The 12,998-nt window shown below is 43.9% G+C and overlaps 1 protein-coding gene across 1 annotated transcript; it reads left to right on the plus strand.

Moving 5' to 3' along the window:
* The first annotated feature begins 2,015 nt into the window (after positions 1 to 2,015).
* On the plus strand, positions 2,016 to 12,589 carry LOC111221469 (dual specificity tyrosine-phosphorylation-regulated kinase 2-like). Its single transcript, XM_022744831.1, has 6 exons — positions 2,016 to 2,880; positions 4,959 to 5,068; positions 8,539 to 8,744; positions 8,844 to 9,150; positions 9,290 to 9,706; positions 9,810 to 12,589. The coding sequence occupies exons 1-6, from the start codon at positions 2,838 to 2,840 to the stop codon at positions 10,539 to 10,541; spliced, it is 1,815 nt and encodes a 604-aa protein (XP_022600552.1). The 5' UTR covers positions 2,016 to 2,837; the 3' UTR covers positions 10,542 to 12,589.
* The last annotated feature ends 409 nt before the right edge of the window (positions 12,590 to 12,998 follow it).

Consider the following 12,998-nt stretch of genomic DNA (forward strand, 5'->3'; position numbering starts at 1 on the left):
TGCCCCCGTGTATCTATGTAAGGTGTGTTTCAACACACAGGTGCCTGAGTGTACGTATGGGTGTTTTTGCATGCGTTTCTTGGGTGGTGTTGTATCTTTTCTTCTGTCCCCTATTCTTATCATTCATATGTCTCTGCTCCAGCAAACCCTCTGTGCGTGAGTGTGTATGCGTGCGTGCGTGCGTGTGTGCGTGTTATTTATTTCATGGTTCACACCATCCACATGATATTATGTGAAGGATGTTGAGACTTAATGCTTTTTTTGCAATTTATTTTGTTTTATTTGAAGAGGTGTGTATAAATATACCAGTAGAACTGTACAGAACTTCAAAATGAAATAAAAAGGTCGTCCCTTTATTGAAAACATCTTTATTTTCTCATGTGTTCAGGTACATGGTGTGTTGTCTTTAAAAATGAATAAATGAGAATTAAATAATATCATTAGCTTTTATTACAGTTACAATGTGCATGTCATCATGATATTGAAGACAGTAAAATCAGGATTTTAGTGCTGGTTGAATCAGATTTATTTATTTGTTTGCTTTGCTTAAGAGAGACAGATCTGCACCACTGTTTGGGTGTTGTCCAAACATGACCTAAGTAGGAAGTGCCGAGTCTCACGTCTCCTTTTCTACACCAACTTGTATTGCTTTCAACTCACCAGCAGGTGGCAATACTTCATCTGAACTGTAAGTGCAATAGTCACCATGCAGATGGTAAGACATGCGTGTTAATACTCAAATAGAGGTGGTTGTGATTTTGTTCTCATATGCTCTGATATACTACACATGATAAGGCATTTAGGTTTTGCTGTGACACTCCCAGTTTCGCAATTCTTATCCTGATATCACTGTTTTTTAGTCTGATTCTGTTTTCAAAGGGCATTCAAAATAAGGTGTTAGACCAATAAACCCACAGGTGTCAGTGTCTGTCACAGACTCTCAGACCAAATACAGCTACAACCCCCAACCTCCACAAGGACCTATAGGTAGCTTTGCACCTGGTCCTGTTTCATGCTGTGGTTGTAAATTTACTGGTTGTGATTAGAATTCACACACTTATACCTTGAACTCTACTTTGAAAGGAAAATGCAATAAGCAGATCAATTTTTAGGCATTGTCACCCTACTCTCTTTATGCAGCACCATCTAAGAATAATCTGCATGGCCGAGCTGGCCTTAAGGGCTGGCTGCTGCCCAGAGGACCACCTAAAACTGTGTCAGTATGCTTATTTATGGCAGCAAATATAGACAGGCCCCTCTTCTCACCTCTGAGAAAGAGCTAAGATTAGCATCACCCTCTGCCCAGCATGTATCACTGTCTGAATTTAGCCTGTTCCCCTGCTCATGCCTGCCTGGTCTCACTTCGTCTGTCCTCTGCCCTGCCCCTAACTATATCTAGACCTGTATAGATCGGCATATCCTCTCCAGTTTCAATCTACGGTTCAGCTTTCCTCACAGGGTATGCAAAGCAAATGACCAACAGCACTTTGAGGGCCTGAGGAGAGGTCTTCCCAGCCCTAGGGCTGATGTTTTCATCATCAGTTAATCTGCAGATTATTTTCTTGATTAATTGACTCTTTGTCCAGTTTATAAAAATATTAACAACTTGATTCATTAGTCAGGTCTCATTAATTGCTTACAACTGATAAGTAAACGTATTAACCATATAAAACTGAACATTATAAGGTTGGCTGTTGCATTAGACTGCATTAGTGTTTTTTGTTGTATGCACTTGTATGCACCTAACAAAATGCCAACTGAGTGTGTGTATATATATATATATACATAATATATATATATATATATATATTTATACATAATTCTTGCTTTATAGTACAGTCGGTACGGTGTATTATTGCACCTTGAGTACATCCATATTAGCTCCTCTGCAGTGCTCCTGTTGGCCGCTGCGGGGCGCCCTTCTGCTTGTTGTCTCGACGCTAAGCGCCGCCCTGCGCCCTCCCTACTCTGTGTGCCTGCTGACTCCAGGCTTAGTGAAGACGCCCTTAGCAACAACACACAGCTGAGTCGAATAAGATACTCCGACGGCAGAAAAGAAGGATTAAACACTGCCACTTTATTGCACTGACTACAGGTGAAGCTTTCCTGCGAGGGGATGCGCCGGTTGTTTCTGCAGTTAACATGGGGCATCAGTCTAGCTAGCGAGCTAGCCTATTTTGGCTAGCCATCCCCGAAGACGAGCGAAGCAGCCCCAAGCTGTCCCGAAGGAGGACACGATCCTGAGGGTTCATCGAGTGGTAGCATCACTATTTGCTAGCTACAAAGTCAGCTAACCGGGAATAAGCACGGGAATGGTGCTCTGGATCGACTCACTGCACCGACAGAGAAAGGCGAGGGGCACCCGGGTCAGACCACCAAGCTGTAATATTTGGACTCAGACTATTTTTAACAGAGGGAGCGGCTCTCGGGCGGACGAGTGTTTTTGTGGCTGTGCAAGCTAGCTGGCTAGCTAGCCGAGGGAAACGACCCCCACCGCCTGCTCAGGTTTTTCGAACGGCTTCCAAGGCTCATGTCAGCCAGGGCGAGTGTGAGAGTAGCACACTGAATTCACAACTCGGTGGTTTTAATAAAACAAGGATAAATTACACACGAAGCCAAGAAAAACCTAGGTAACCCCAAGGAGAAAATAACTTGAGTTAGTTGAATCGAAACCGCAGCTCAAAGGTACTGGGACTCCACTCATTAGCAAACACGGCAAAGTTGTAAATGAGGTTAGCTAAGTTTGCTACGTGACTCTAGTTTGAACCTTTGTTTTGCACTTTTTTGTTCGGGATTTTTTCCACTTCGGATGCTGGCATCACATATTAATTGCAATCATGATGATAATAAGCAGAAAACCAGAGGGCCCAATAGCAACAGGTAACCACAACAAAGAGTTGCATTCTTTGTCAGAAGCTTTTGTTTTCTTGTTTTCCTTCGTTGTCAAAGTATTTTTGCCTTGTTTTTGTTTAATGCAGACTTGTTTTAACTGTACAAAAATGAGTAAGTGTTTTAAGTGTCATGTTGTGGCATTAGTTTCATCCTCAAGCAGCTCTTGGCATTTACAGAAATACTTTGTGCCTAAAATGTCTGATTAACAAAATTTTCTCTTGGCTCCCCTGGCGTAAATCATTCAGAGGACGGAGAACAGACAGATGTAGCTGATGTCACACTGCCATGGGCATTTCACAAGACGCGGGTTGTAAACATGTTGTCTTTTGCTTTGCGACTCCTTATCAATCACGAGACATGTGCCTGTGAATGTTTTTGGAAGATTTGATAAGCTCCATGTCTGTCAGCTACTTCTTTTACAACTGTTATGGAATTTGCACCATGACTGCCATCGTTGTTAAGGTTTTATTAGTACATTGGCACTGACTTCAGTTTTGTTTGTCTGTGTGTCCTGTGTTTTGGGGCGCGAGTAATTTTTAAATTTTTGTTACATTGCTCTCAAGCCTCAGTCATAGGTACCCTATGCTATATAATGTACATATTGTCTGTAAGGAGATACCAGGAAGAGGAGGACAAAAAGCCCCACTACACTCCCACTGACACGTTTTATGACACATGATTAGCTGTCTGTCTGTTTGCTTGAACCTTGTTCTCTACCCTTTGCTGTACAGAGGCGGATTTTCACAGTGCGGAGAGCTCAGCGCCAGCTGCACTTAGTAGGCTGGATGTTTGGTTACATAGAAGTTTGGACTCTTTAAAAAAAAAAAAAAAAAAAAAAAAAAAAAAGTCGCCCGAAAAAGTTTGCCTGGACGACAAAGTCAGATGCTGTACAGAGAGTGCTGAGCCCCCACTGAGTGATTAGGAGTTTGCAGAGGGCTAATGGGGTCTGTGCTTGCCTAATATTGTGTGTGTGTATGTAGAGCCCTAATGCCTCTGTTTGCTGTGCTGTGCAGGTCTAATGCGTCTGTTTCCAGGCAGCAGGTCTAATCTGTCCCGGAGCTGGTCTGTTGACGAGCCAGCGCAAGGGACATGGGCTCTGACGCACCTGCACATGGCTACAACACTCTCAGGGGCTGGTTAGAGAGAACACCAACCCTGCCACAGTTTTGGGCTTTTGCTTATGAGTTAACCCAACACAATAACTGTAAATGGCTTACAGCCTCATTTCAAGCTATAAGTCATTATTCTGGCAGCTTTCACGGGCAACTTGTTATTACATACATTACGTACATACATTAAATGACTGTTGAGGTGAACAGCAGTCTGATGGGGGGGGGTTGCCATTTGAGTAACTGGCTTCCTCCTACAGTCCCAAATGCTCCTCTCATTCATCTACTCTTGTCTGTATCTTGTCACATTAGGTGTTTGGCTAGGTGCCACAGAGGTGAACACGCATACACAGCACTATTGAATGACAGGCACCCGCATCCTTCCATATGAGCTCTATTTCTGAGCACACCTGGTGTGTGCACTACATGACTCGGCCTGAATGGACAGATGGGCAGACGGAAAGATGCTGTCGTCACAGTGGCATCTGTTACCCCCATTAGGCCAATAATACCACTTGCAGCGCTAGCGATCTGAGACCCTAAGCCCTACCTAAGCTGGTCAGGTCGGAGCCCTGGCCTTGGATACAATGTATTGGACACAATAGATTCAATGGTGTATCTGCTAATAATGGCCTTTTCACAGTAAATGTGGGTTAGGATGTTGTGGCAGACAATATGCATCCCCACTGGTCTGCAGTGGGCTGTCCTGCTGAGGCTCACTCTAGGGATTTGTTGGGCCATACCAAATCTTTTGTTTGCATCTCAAGGTAGTTATTGGAACTGGTAGGTCGATTGATGAAATAATCAATGAGACTTTGCCTGGTTTGAACAAACAGGGGATTTTCTGCCTCTGAGGAGTAAGATTAGATTGCTTTTATCCCTGAGTGTGTCTTGTGTTGCAGATTTGACAATTCCACACTATCACACTGATTCATTTGTTCATCTTTGTCCCCTCAGCACGCCACGGTGACGGCCTCTATGACTCGTACATGAGGACAGACCACATCCTTAAGGAGGAGGCAGATACAAACAGTCCGTCTGGGCTGCCCCCAATGCCCAAACACACAGTAAGTATACACAAAAACACAAACATACACACAAAGCCAGCAAAGCCCTATTTCCTGTGCCGAAGCACACTCTGTCTCCAGACATCCTGTTCCTCAGAGAGATATTCCCCACTCAGCCCTCTTCCTGTTCATCCCATTTGCATTCCTCCTCCTCTCCTCAGTCTTGCTTTGCTGCATCAATAGCTTATCTCTTGTCTTATCTTCTTTCTCTAACCTGTGTAATTCAGTCAAGTTTTATACCATTCAGTGAGAATAATGTGATCATGTGAGTAATATTGATAGACTGCCTGGGGGGAATACAAGAATGTGTGTTGCAACGGGCAGTTCTCCATGACTGTATCACATTAGCTGAAGTGAAGTAGCCATTTTGTGTCAAGCTTACGTAAATGCAGAGATCAAACAGCAATTTGTGCCTGTGAGCATTTGTTATTTGAACATGCAAATCATTTAATAACAATGCATTTTACAGTTCGCAGGCTGTTAATTCACCAATGTACAATATGTAACTGTATGGTCTCCAGTTGCTTCATACATGATCATTGTCATCTGGTCAGACAAATAACAGAAGAACCAGCCATAAACCATTTTTGATGTGCAGATATAATACATGCTTTGATAAAATGCAGTTTATATTAGTCAATGGGTGCATAGATATAGTTGCTGCTTTTAAAGTTTCATAACTTTGATTACCTGTTTGGACTGTTGGTCAGACAAGGACATGCCTTTGAGATCTGGTAACAATTTATGGTGGGCATTTGTCTATTTCAACATGTTTAACATTAATAGATCGATTAGTGTTTTCTTTTCTTCCAATACTGAAAATAGATGATAGTTACAGCTCTAGTGGGGGATCTCCCTGCTATGTTAGCCTTTCTTGAAAGCCCCTTTGGCAGAAAATGGACAAACACAGACAATGATACACCATGGCCTCTCACACCAGCAGAGGAAAAAAAGGCTGGTTTGATATATTGTAAAGATTTATTGGGCTTGAAAATGTGACCCACAAACAAAATCGCCAATCAACATTCTCCCCCTCCTCCCCTTCTTCTGTCTCTTGTAATTCTCTATCACTGGGCTTGTACAGAGGTTAGGCCTAGTTTTCTATTCTAGTCCTGTCCTTCTTCCTTTGTATTTTCTGTCACGCTCACAGAGGTAATATCCTCTGTTGAATGTGACTGACAGTAACTCGCCCCAGTTCACCATGTACAGAGCTCAGAGAGTTGCCTCGTGCTCTATTAGAGTAATAAAGTGATTTCATCCCTGTTCTCTGTAAGATGAAGGGACAAACTAATAAAATATATTGTAGTAGCACTTCCTGGTCCAGCTCAACACTGCAACTGATATCACCCTAGATCATTTTATGTCTGTTACCCAATGTCTGTCTCTGCATGAGCATGATTTGCTGATGTGTGACAAAAGTCTGCATGTCTCCTGTGTGTGTGTGTGCTTGAGAGACAGGGAAAAGCATACTTAGGTTCTCTCTGACAGCAAAGAGATTAGCTCTTCTCCATCTGTTGCACCATGCAGATTTGCACACAGAGGATTCTCCACCTCCAATGTTAAAGAAGATTTACACACTCTTGTTTTTATCCCCATCATTAGCCACTTTTAAAAATGTTTTCTTTTCTGATAGCGCCCCCTGCATGGTCAATCAATAATCCAGCACAGTTGGTGCTCCACATGTAGAAAACTTTGATTTTTTTTTTTATGCCAGCGTTTGTGTGTGGGTGAAGGGGCTCAATCAATGACATTCACTGTGTTTGTAGCACAGCCTTGGGACAACAGCTGCATGCAACCCTGGGTCAGCAGCAGGGCTGTTGTAATAAGTTTAGACTATATAGTTACATGTATGGAAACCCATCCTGCATTCCACCTCTATTTTAGGACTCAAACTTACAACACAAACACAACCCAAGCTGAGTCCTCTCTCAGTAGAACGTGTCAACACCTACTTTTAATGTATGTTTCCATGTTGTGTTGTCTTTATCGGCTGACATGGGTTCAGCCATAGACCTGCCCAGCTGTGTGTACAAGCTTAAAGTCAGGAGCTCCACAGGACAAAAACATTAAGCCCCTCCCTCAGATGGGTGAAACCACTCTGCCATTAAAATAAAAGTGTTCATGTGAAAGCGAGACAGTCAGAAAGACTGAGTTAATATGCCTCTCCAGTGTGTCTGCATATAGGAAGGCCATGCTGAGTTTATGTCAGCGTGTCTTATTAACAGCCACACTGCTTCTACAGTTTAAGAGTATAATCTAACTTTAATGACTGTCATTTCCCTTGTGCTCCATAATCTTGTGGAAGGTTCTTTCCGCTGTGCGAGAGAGAAAAGAGGGAGAGACAGAGTGAGGAGGAATGAATTCCTGGGGTTGCTGAAACGAAGCTGTTTACTGGCAGGCGAGAGCAAGAGTCTAGAGCTTTCCATAAACTCTTCTAACCTTTCAGGTCCTCTTAAGCAAAGGTCGGTCAGTCACTTTTAAAGTTTATGGGCAAATATGTTCAAAATTTGTGCTAATTTATAACAACTGAGTGGTAGGTTTTAGTAACAATGGCTAGCCACCATTTGCAGTCATATTGAACCCCAATCAAACTATTCAAATTCTTTCAAGAAGTTAAATGCTGGACTTCACGAAGTAAAGAATTTTTGCAATGCTCAGCCAAAGATTACATATACCTTTTACCAAATTGTTAGCAACTAGCAAACAAACAAGTAGGCAGGGGCATAGGTTGTTTTGCATGTGTATTGGTTGGAGGTGGGCCTGTTGTTCTCTTGAATTTCCTGTTGTGCTGGTTCATCCACTGCTAGCTGCATCCCTGCTAGGGGCTTACTGCCCATGACTTTGAAGCTAGCAGTTAATATTTCATCCTGTATGTAGCAAAACAAAAGCCTGTATTAGATCTCCTAGCCAGTTTTGCATTTTAACTTTGTTTGTTTGTCTGTGATATCTTTTCTCTGGCCATATTTAAATCACTTCTACTGAAGTACCGTTTAGTGTGTGGTGGTGATATGTAAATAAATAGATCCAGAGGAAGCCACTGCCCCCCCCCCCCCACACACACACTTTAGCTTGTAAAATGAGCATGAAAATTGCAATTACTCCATTTTCTGTTTTATTATATATATGAAATATTGATATGATTCCATCCAACAAAGGATTGTATTGTGCATGATTGTGTTCAGCGACCTTTCACTTGAGTTCTCACAGACTTGAAGAAGGCCCCGTTTTACACAATGTAGCACTAGTTTGTAGTTAGACACATACTCGGAGAGAGATCCTCTCCTAACTCTACCCTAACCCTAATATATAATATTAATATATTCAACACAATAATCCATGTCTTCTACACAATAAAGTACAACATCTACTCCCTGTTCAAAGACCAAATACACTACATTGGAGTGTTTACCAAGTGGATTTTCTAATGCCTTTCTTTTTGTCCATTGCCTGTTTTTCTCTCGTCTTTATAGGTTGTCAGTAACAAGGCTGTAATGAGGGATCAGGTAACTGTGCGAGGTGGCCAGCTGAAGGTTAAGTACCTGTATGAAGACGCCACCAACAATCGAAAGATCAATGCCATAACTACAGCAACCACTCAGAACAGTGGGACCACTGGTCATACGCCCAGTAAACCTGCCCCAGTCTCCAGCCTGTCCAAGGAGCACAGTGTAGAAAGGTGAGAAAGATGCACACACAAAGACACCTTCAGATCTTAAAGATACCTCTCAAAGCATGCTTAGATGCACCACTAACACCGCTTGCTCGTTTGCCACAGCACTGAATCCAGTAAGGGCTCCTCCACTGAATCCTCTGGCACACATGGAGTTGGGAGTGGAGGGAACAGTGGGAAGCTGTGTGGCCCACTCACTCCTGACCAGGCTCTGAGACTGTACCGATCTCAACTGACCACCCTGGAGCAGACAGAGATCCACTCCTACCCAGATATCTACTTTGTGGGACCCAATGCCAAGAAGAGGCCTGCCGTTGCTGGAGGCAACAACAACTGTGGCTATGATGATGAGCAGGGCGGTTACATTCACGTGCCCCATGACCACCTGGCTTACCGCTATGAGTTTCTCAAGGTCAGACACATTTATATTTTGATACTGTGAAGTGTTTAAAGACTATTACAATTACACCCGAGTGCCTGTAAAGCTAATAATGTTTGATTTTTTTTTAGCTCACCCCAAATTTTTATCTCCCTCTTTTTTGGCTTTTCAGATTATCGGTAAGGGTAGCTTTGGCCAGGTGGCAAAGGTATACGACCACAAACTGCAGCAACACCTGGCTCTGAAAATGGTGCGTAATGAGAAGCGTTTCCACCGGCAGGCGCAGGAGGAGATCCGCATCCTGGAGCACTTGCGCAAACAGGATCGTAACGGCACCATGAATGTTGTGCACATGCTTGAAAACTTCACGTTCCGCAACCACATCTGCATGACCTTTGAGCTGTTGAGCATGAACCTATATGAGCTTATCAAGCGCAACAAGTTCCAGGGCTTCAGCCTGCCACTGGTCAGGAAGTTTGCACACTCCATCCTGCAGTGCCTTGAGGCCCTGAGCAGACACAGAATCATCCACTGTGACCTCAAGCCAGAAAACATCCTGCTCAAACAGCAGGGACGTAGCGGCATCAAGGTAAGACACCTGGCACATTCATGAATGTCTTGTGAAACTGTGCATGTGTACATCTAATGTTGATGTTCACTCATACTGATCTCTCTATTCCTGTGTGTACCAGGTGATTGACTTTGGCTCCAGCTGTTTTGAACACCAGCGAGTGTACACCTACATCCAGTCCCGTTTCTATCGGGCTCCAGAGGTGATTCTTGGTTCACGTTATGGCCTTCCTATTGATATGTGGAGCTTCGGCTGCATACTGGCAGAGCTGCTGACTGGCTACCCCCTGTTCCCCGGCGAGGATGAGGGTGACCAGCTGGCCTGTGTCATGGAGCTGCTGGGCATGCCTCCTCAGAAGGTTCTGGAGCAGGCCAAAAGAGCAAAGAACTTCATCAACTCCAAAGGCCACCCTCGCTACTGCGGAGCCAACACCCTCCCCACAGGGGCCACTGTGCTGACGGGGTCTCGCTCCCGCCGTGGCAAGATGAGAGGCCCTCCTGGTAGCAAGGAGTGGAGTGCTGCCCTCAAGGGCTGCGAGGACCCCACCTTTACTGACTTCATAAAGAAGTGTTTGGACTGGGACCCCTCATCTCGTCTCACCCCTAGCCAGGCCCTCAGGCACCCTTGGCTGTATCGCAGGCTGCCCAAGCCCCTACCAGGGACCGAGAAGAGTCAAGGGGCCACAGTAAAACGACTCCCCGAGCACCACAGCACCTCCTTCCCCTCTATCCTGGCCAAAGGGGGGCCTGGCTTAGGCACTACAGCTGCCAACAACAAACTGAGGAGCAACATGATGGTAGATTCAGGGGAGGCCATACCTCTTCGCACGGTCCTTCCCAAACTTGTCTCTTAGGGGGAGGCAAAGAGAGAGAGAGAGAGTCCTCTTATCTCCTCTCTCCCTCCACTCCCTCCTCCTCTGCACTTCTCAGGAGGAGTCAGAGTGTAGGGGAAAGAGGAGCCTAGGTTTTAAAACTTGTTTGGCTGTTCTTTTATTTGTTTTTTACTGAGAGGTGTCGACACCCCAGTTCCTGGTTTTTAATATTAGCTGAATACAGACAGAGAGAGACAATAAAAGAAACACTCTGGAAAAAAAAGTTTTTATACAGAGGATTTCCTTGAGCGGCTGTGGAGTTTCTGTATACAGCCAACTGATAAGGTTTGATTTAGATAATGCTTTTTAAAATCTTCCTTGTGTGAGTGGACAGCTTCATAAATGAGCAAATGTTTTTAATCTGCGTGTGTTGTCACGTGAGTGTTGTGTTTTAGTAAAAAACACTCAAGCACACTGTCACTTGCCTCACTTCACACTCTTAACACTCATAGGACGCCACCCTTTCTGGGGAATCGTTTATGTGAGTGACACTTGAAAAGGGCTACAGAGATCACTCTTATCAGGTTAGAGTTAGCAAACAAAGATTTATTCAGCCAACATCAGTTAAGAGAAAAAAAAGAATCATGCTCTAGTGTTTAGGCCCTGACACACTGACAAAGTTATCCCTCATGTATTTATATAACATAAATGCCTTCACACAGGTAATGGGGGGATCGGCATTATGTAGTGAATAATTATGAAAACATTTTTTTAGCAATAAGTCTTCACTTCCTCATGTTTCTAATTTTGCTCTTTTTCTACCTTTCCTGAACCCTGGTGCTTGCATGTCAGCTCAATATGTGACGTTAGTATGTGTGTGTGCTTTAGCTTTGTGGTGCTACTGTGGGAGACATTGAGAGGGCCTGGGACAACCTATTTACAGCCCCCTCCTCCCCCCAACTCCCCCGTTTGAGTGGAAAGGGGTGGGGGGGTGGGCACAGTAGTTCCACTCGAACTCTGTCACAGAGGTGTCACCGTCACAGTTGGTACTTCACAAACTGGTTTGTGTGAGACTGTTGCGTGAGGCAGAGCGATGGAGAGCTGCAAGTCATTGCACATACACACCTGTGGGGTGATTGACAGGAAAGTTGCATTGGAAAGTTAAAGTTTGTATGAATGTCACTTGCCCATGCCCCTAACTGGCTGCTGTGATTGTTGGCAGTGGTGCATTAATCCTAATGGAAGAATGGTGCAGGGCGAGAAGGATCATGGGGTAATATGAAGGGCAGTATGTTTAATATGAGCCAAGATTTTTTTTTTTTTTTTTTTTTCTGGGGGAGGTGTGGATGAGTTGACAGGACGGGCCAGTGATAAAGGCGGGGTTTTATGGTACTGCAGAAAGAAGTGTTTCTCAGGGAGACATACTTGATACATCCCTTAATCTTATATTAACTGTGTTCCACTTACAGTCCTCTGTCCCGACTATAGATGAACATGCATGCAGTTCTGTCCACTGAGAGCGAAATAATGCAGACACGAGTGAGTCTGCAAAGGGGGTCTGCATGCTCCACAATCTGACCTAGATTCTCACTCCTCCCCCACCACCTCTTTCTCTCTCGGTTTTCCCACTCTGTCTCATGTGAGGACAGGGAACCTCTTAAACTTACACATATATAGTGAATTATGGTGCTGTCCAAAACGCGCGCACACAGACACACAGACACGCACACACAGACACGCCCGGTGCATGTTGGTATGGACCACACCGCTCAAAGACTTCTTTCTCTTGTCCCGTGTTTTCTCAGTGAAACTGTCAGGGATTTCTACTCTGTCTCCATTTTTTATAGAAGTGGTTTCTATTGCTATTCACTCCAGAATATCAGAGGATGTAAAAAGCAAAAAGTGGAAAAAGAGAAAATTGTATACTGTCATGTTGTTCTAGTGGTGTGCGTTAGTAGGAGGGTGTTTGGTGTTCCAGCATGAAATGAAATCACAACCTGTTATCAGACTGAGTGACTATGAGAAGAGAAACTGTACAGTAACCAAATGAAGTTGTGATAGTTTCTTTTTCTAAAGAAAATAAAAATGATTATTAACTGAAATGTGCTGCTGTCGGGTGATTTCTGGTTTGGCTAGCTTACATTGTAAAAGCAGAAATTTATCTATTTAACAGGACGGATTGAGGCAAAGTTTCCAAGACCTGCAAAATCCAGTAAGTACTGTCCAGCGAGAGCCAGATAAGAACCCTTGCCCATGAATCCTAAAGATTTTTTTTTTTTTTAATCTGATTTTGTCTTCATTTCTGGGGAAAGCTCTGTTCTCTGGAAAGATTTGCAGAGATAGTGAGACAATAGATGAAAAGGAATGTAAATTCTCATTTGTCACCTAACCTGAAGCTCTTGTAACCAGTGGTAACCAGTGTTTGCCAGTTGATACCTTGGGTCTGTGTTATGAAACAAAAGTGTATCTCCGGACGGCCCAGCGGTTCAGTCGCTGTAG

Source organism: Seriola dumerili, unplaced genomic scaffold, assembly GCF_002260705.1.
Source record: "Seriola dumerili isolate Sdu_G_001 unplaced genomic scaffold, Sdu_1.0 BDQW01000088.1, whole genome shotgun sequence".
Classification (NCBI taxonomy): Eukaryota; Metazoa; Chordata; class Actinopteri; order Carangiformes; family Carangidae; genus Seriola; species Seriola dumerili.

Excerpts from the sequence above, each read along its gene's own strand:
- LOC111221469 (XM_022744831.1), top strand. The coding sequence starts at position 2,838 with ATGATGATAATAAGCAGAAAACCAGAGGGCCCAATAGCAACAG. Across the intron at positions 2,881-4,958 it reads AGAGGGCCCAATAGCAACAG|CACGCCACGGTGACGGCCTC; the intron begins GTAACCACAACA and ends TTGTCCCCTCAG. Across the intron at positions 9,151-9,289 it reads ACCGCTATGAGTTTCTCAAG|ATTATCGGTAAGGGTAGCTT; the intron begins GTCAGACACATT and ends TTGGCTTTTCAG.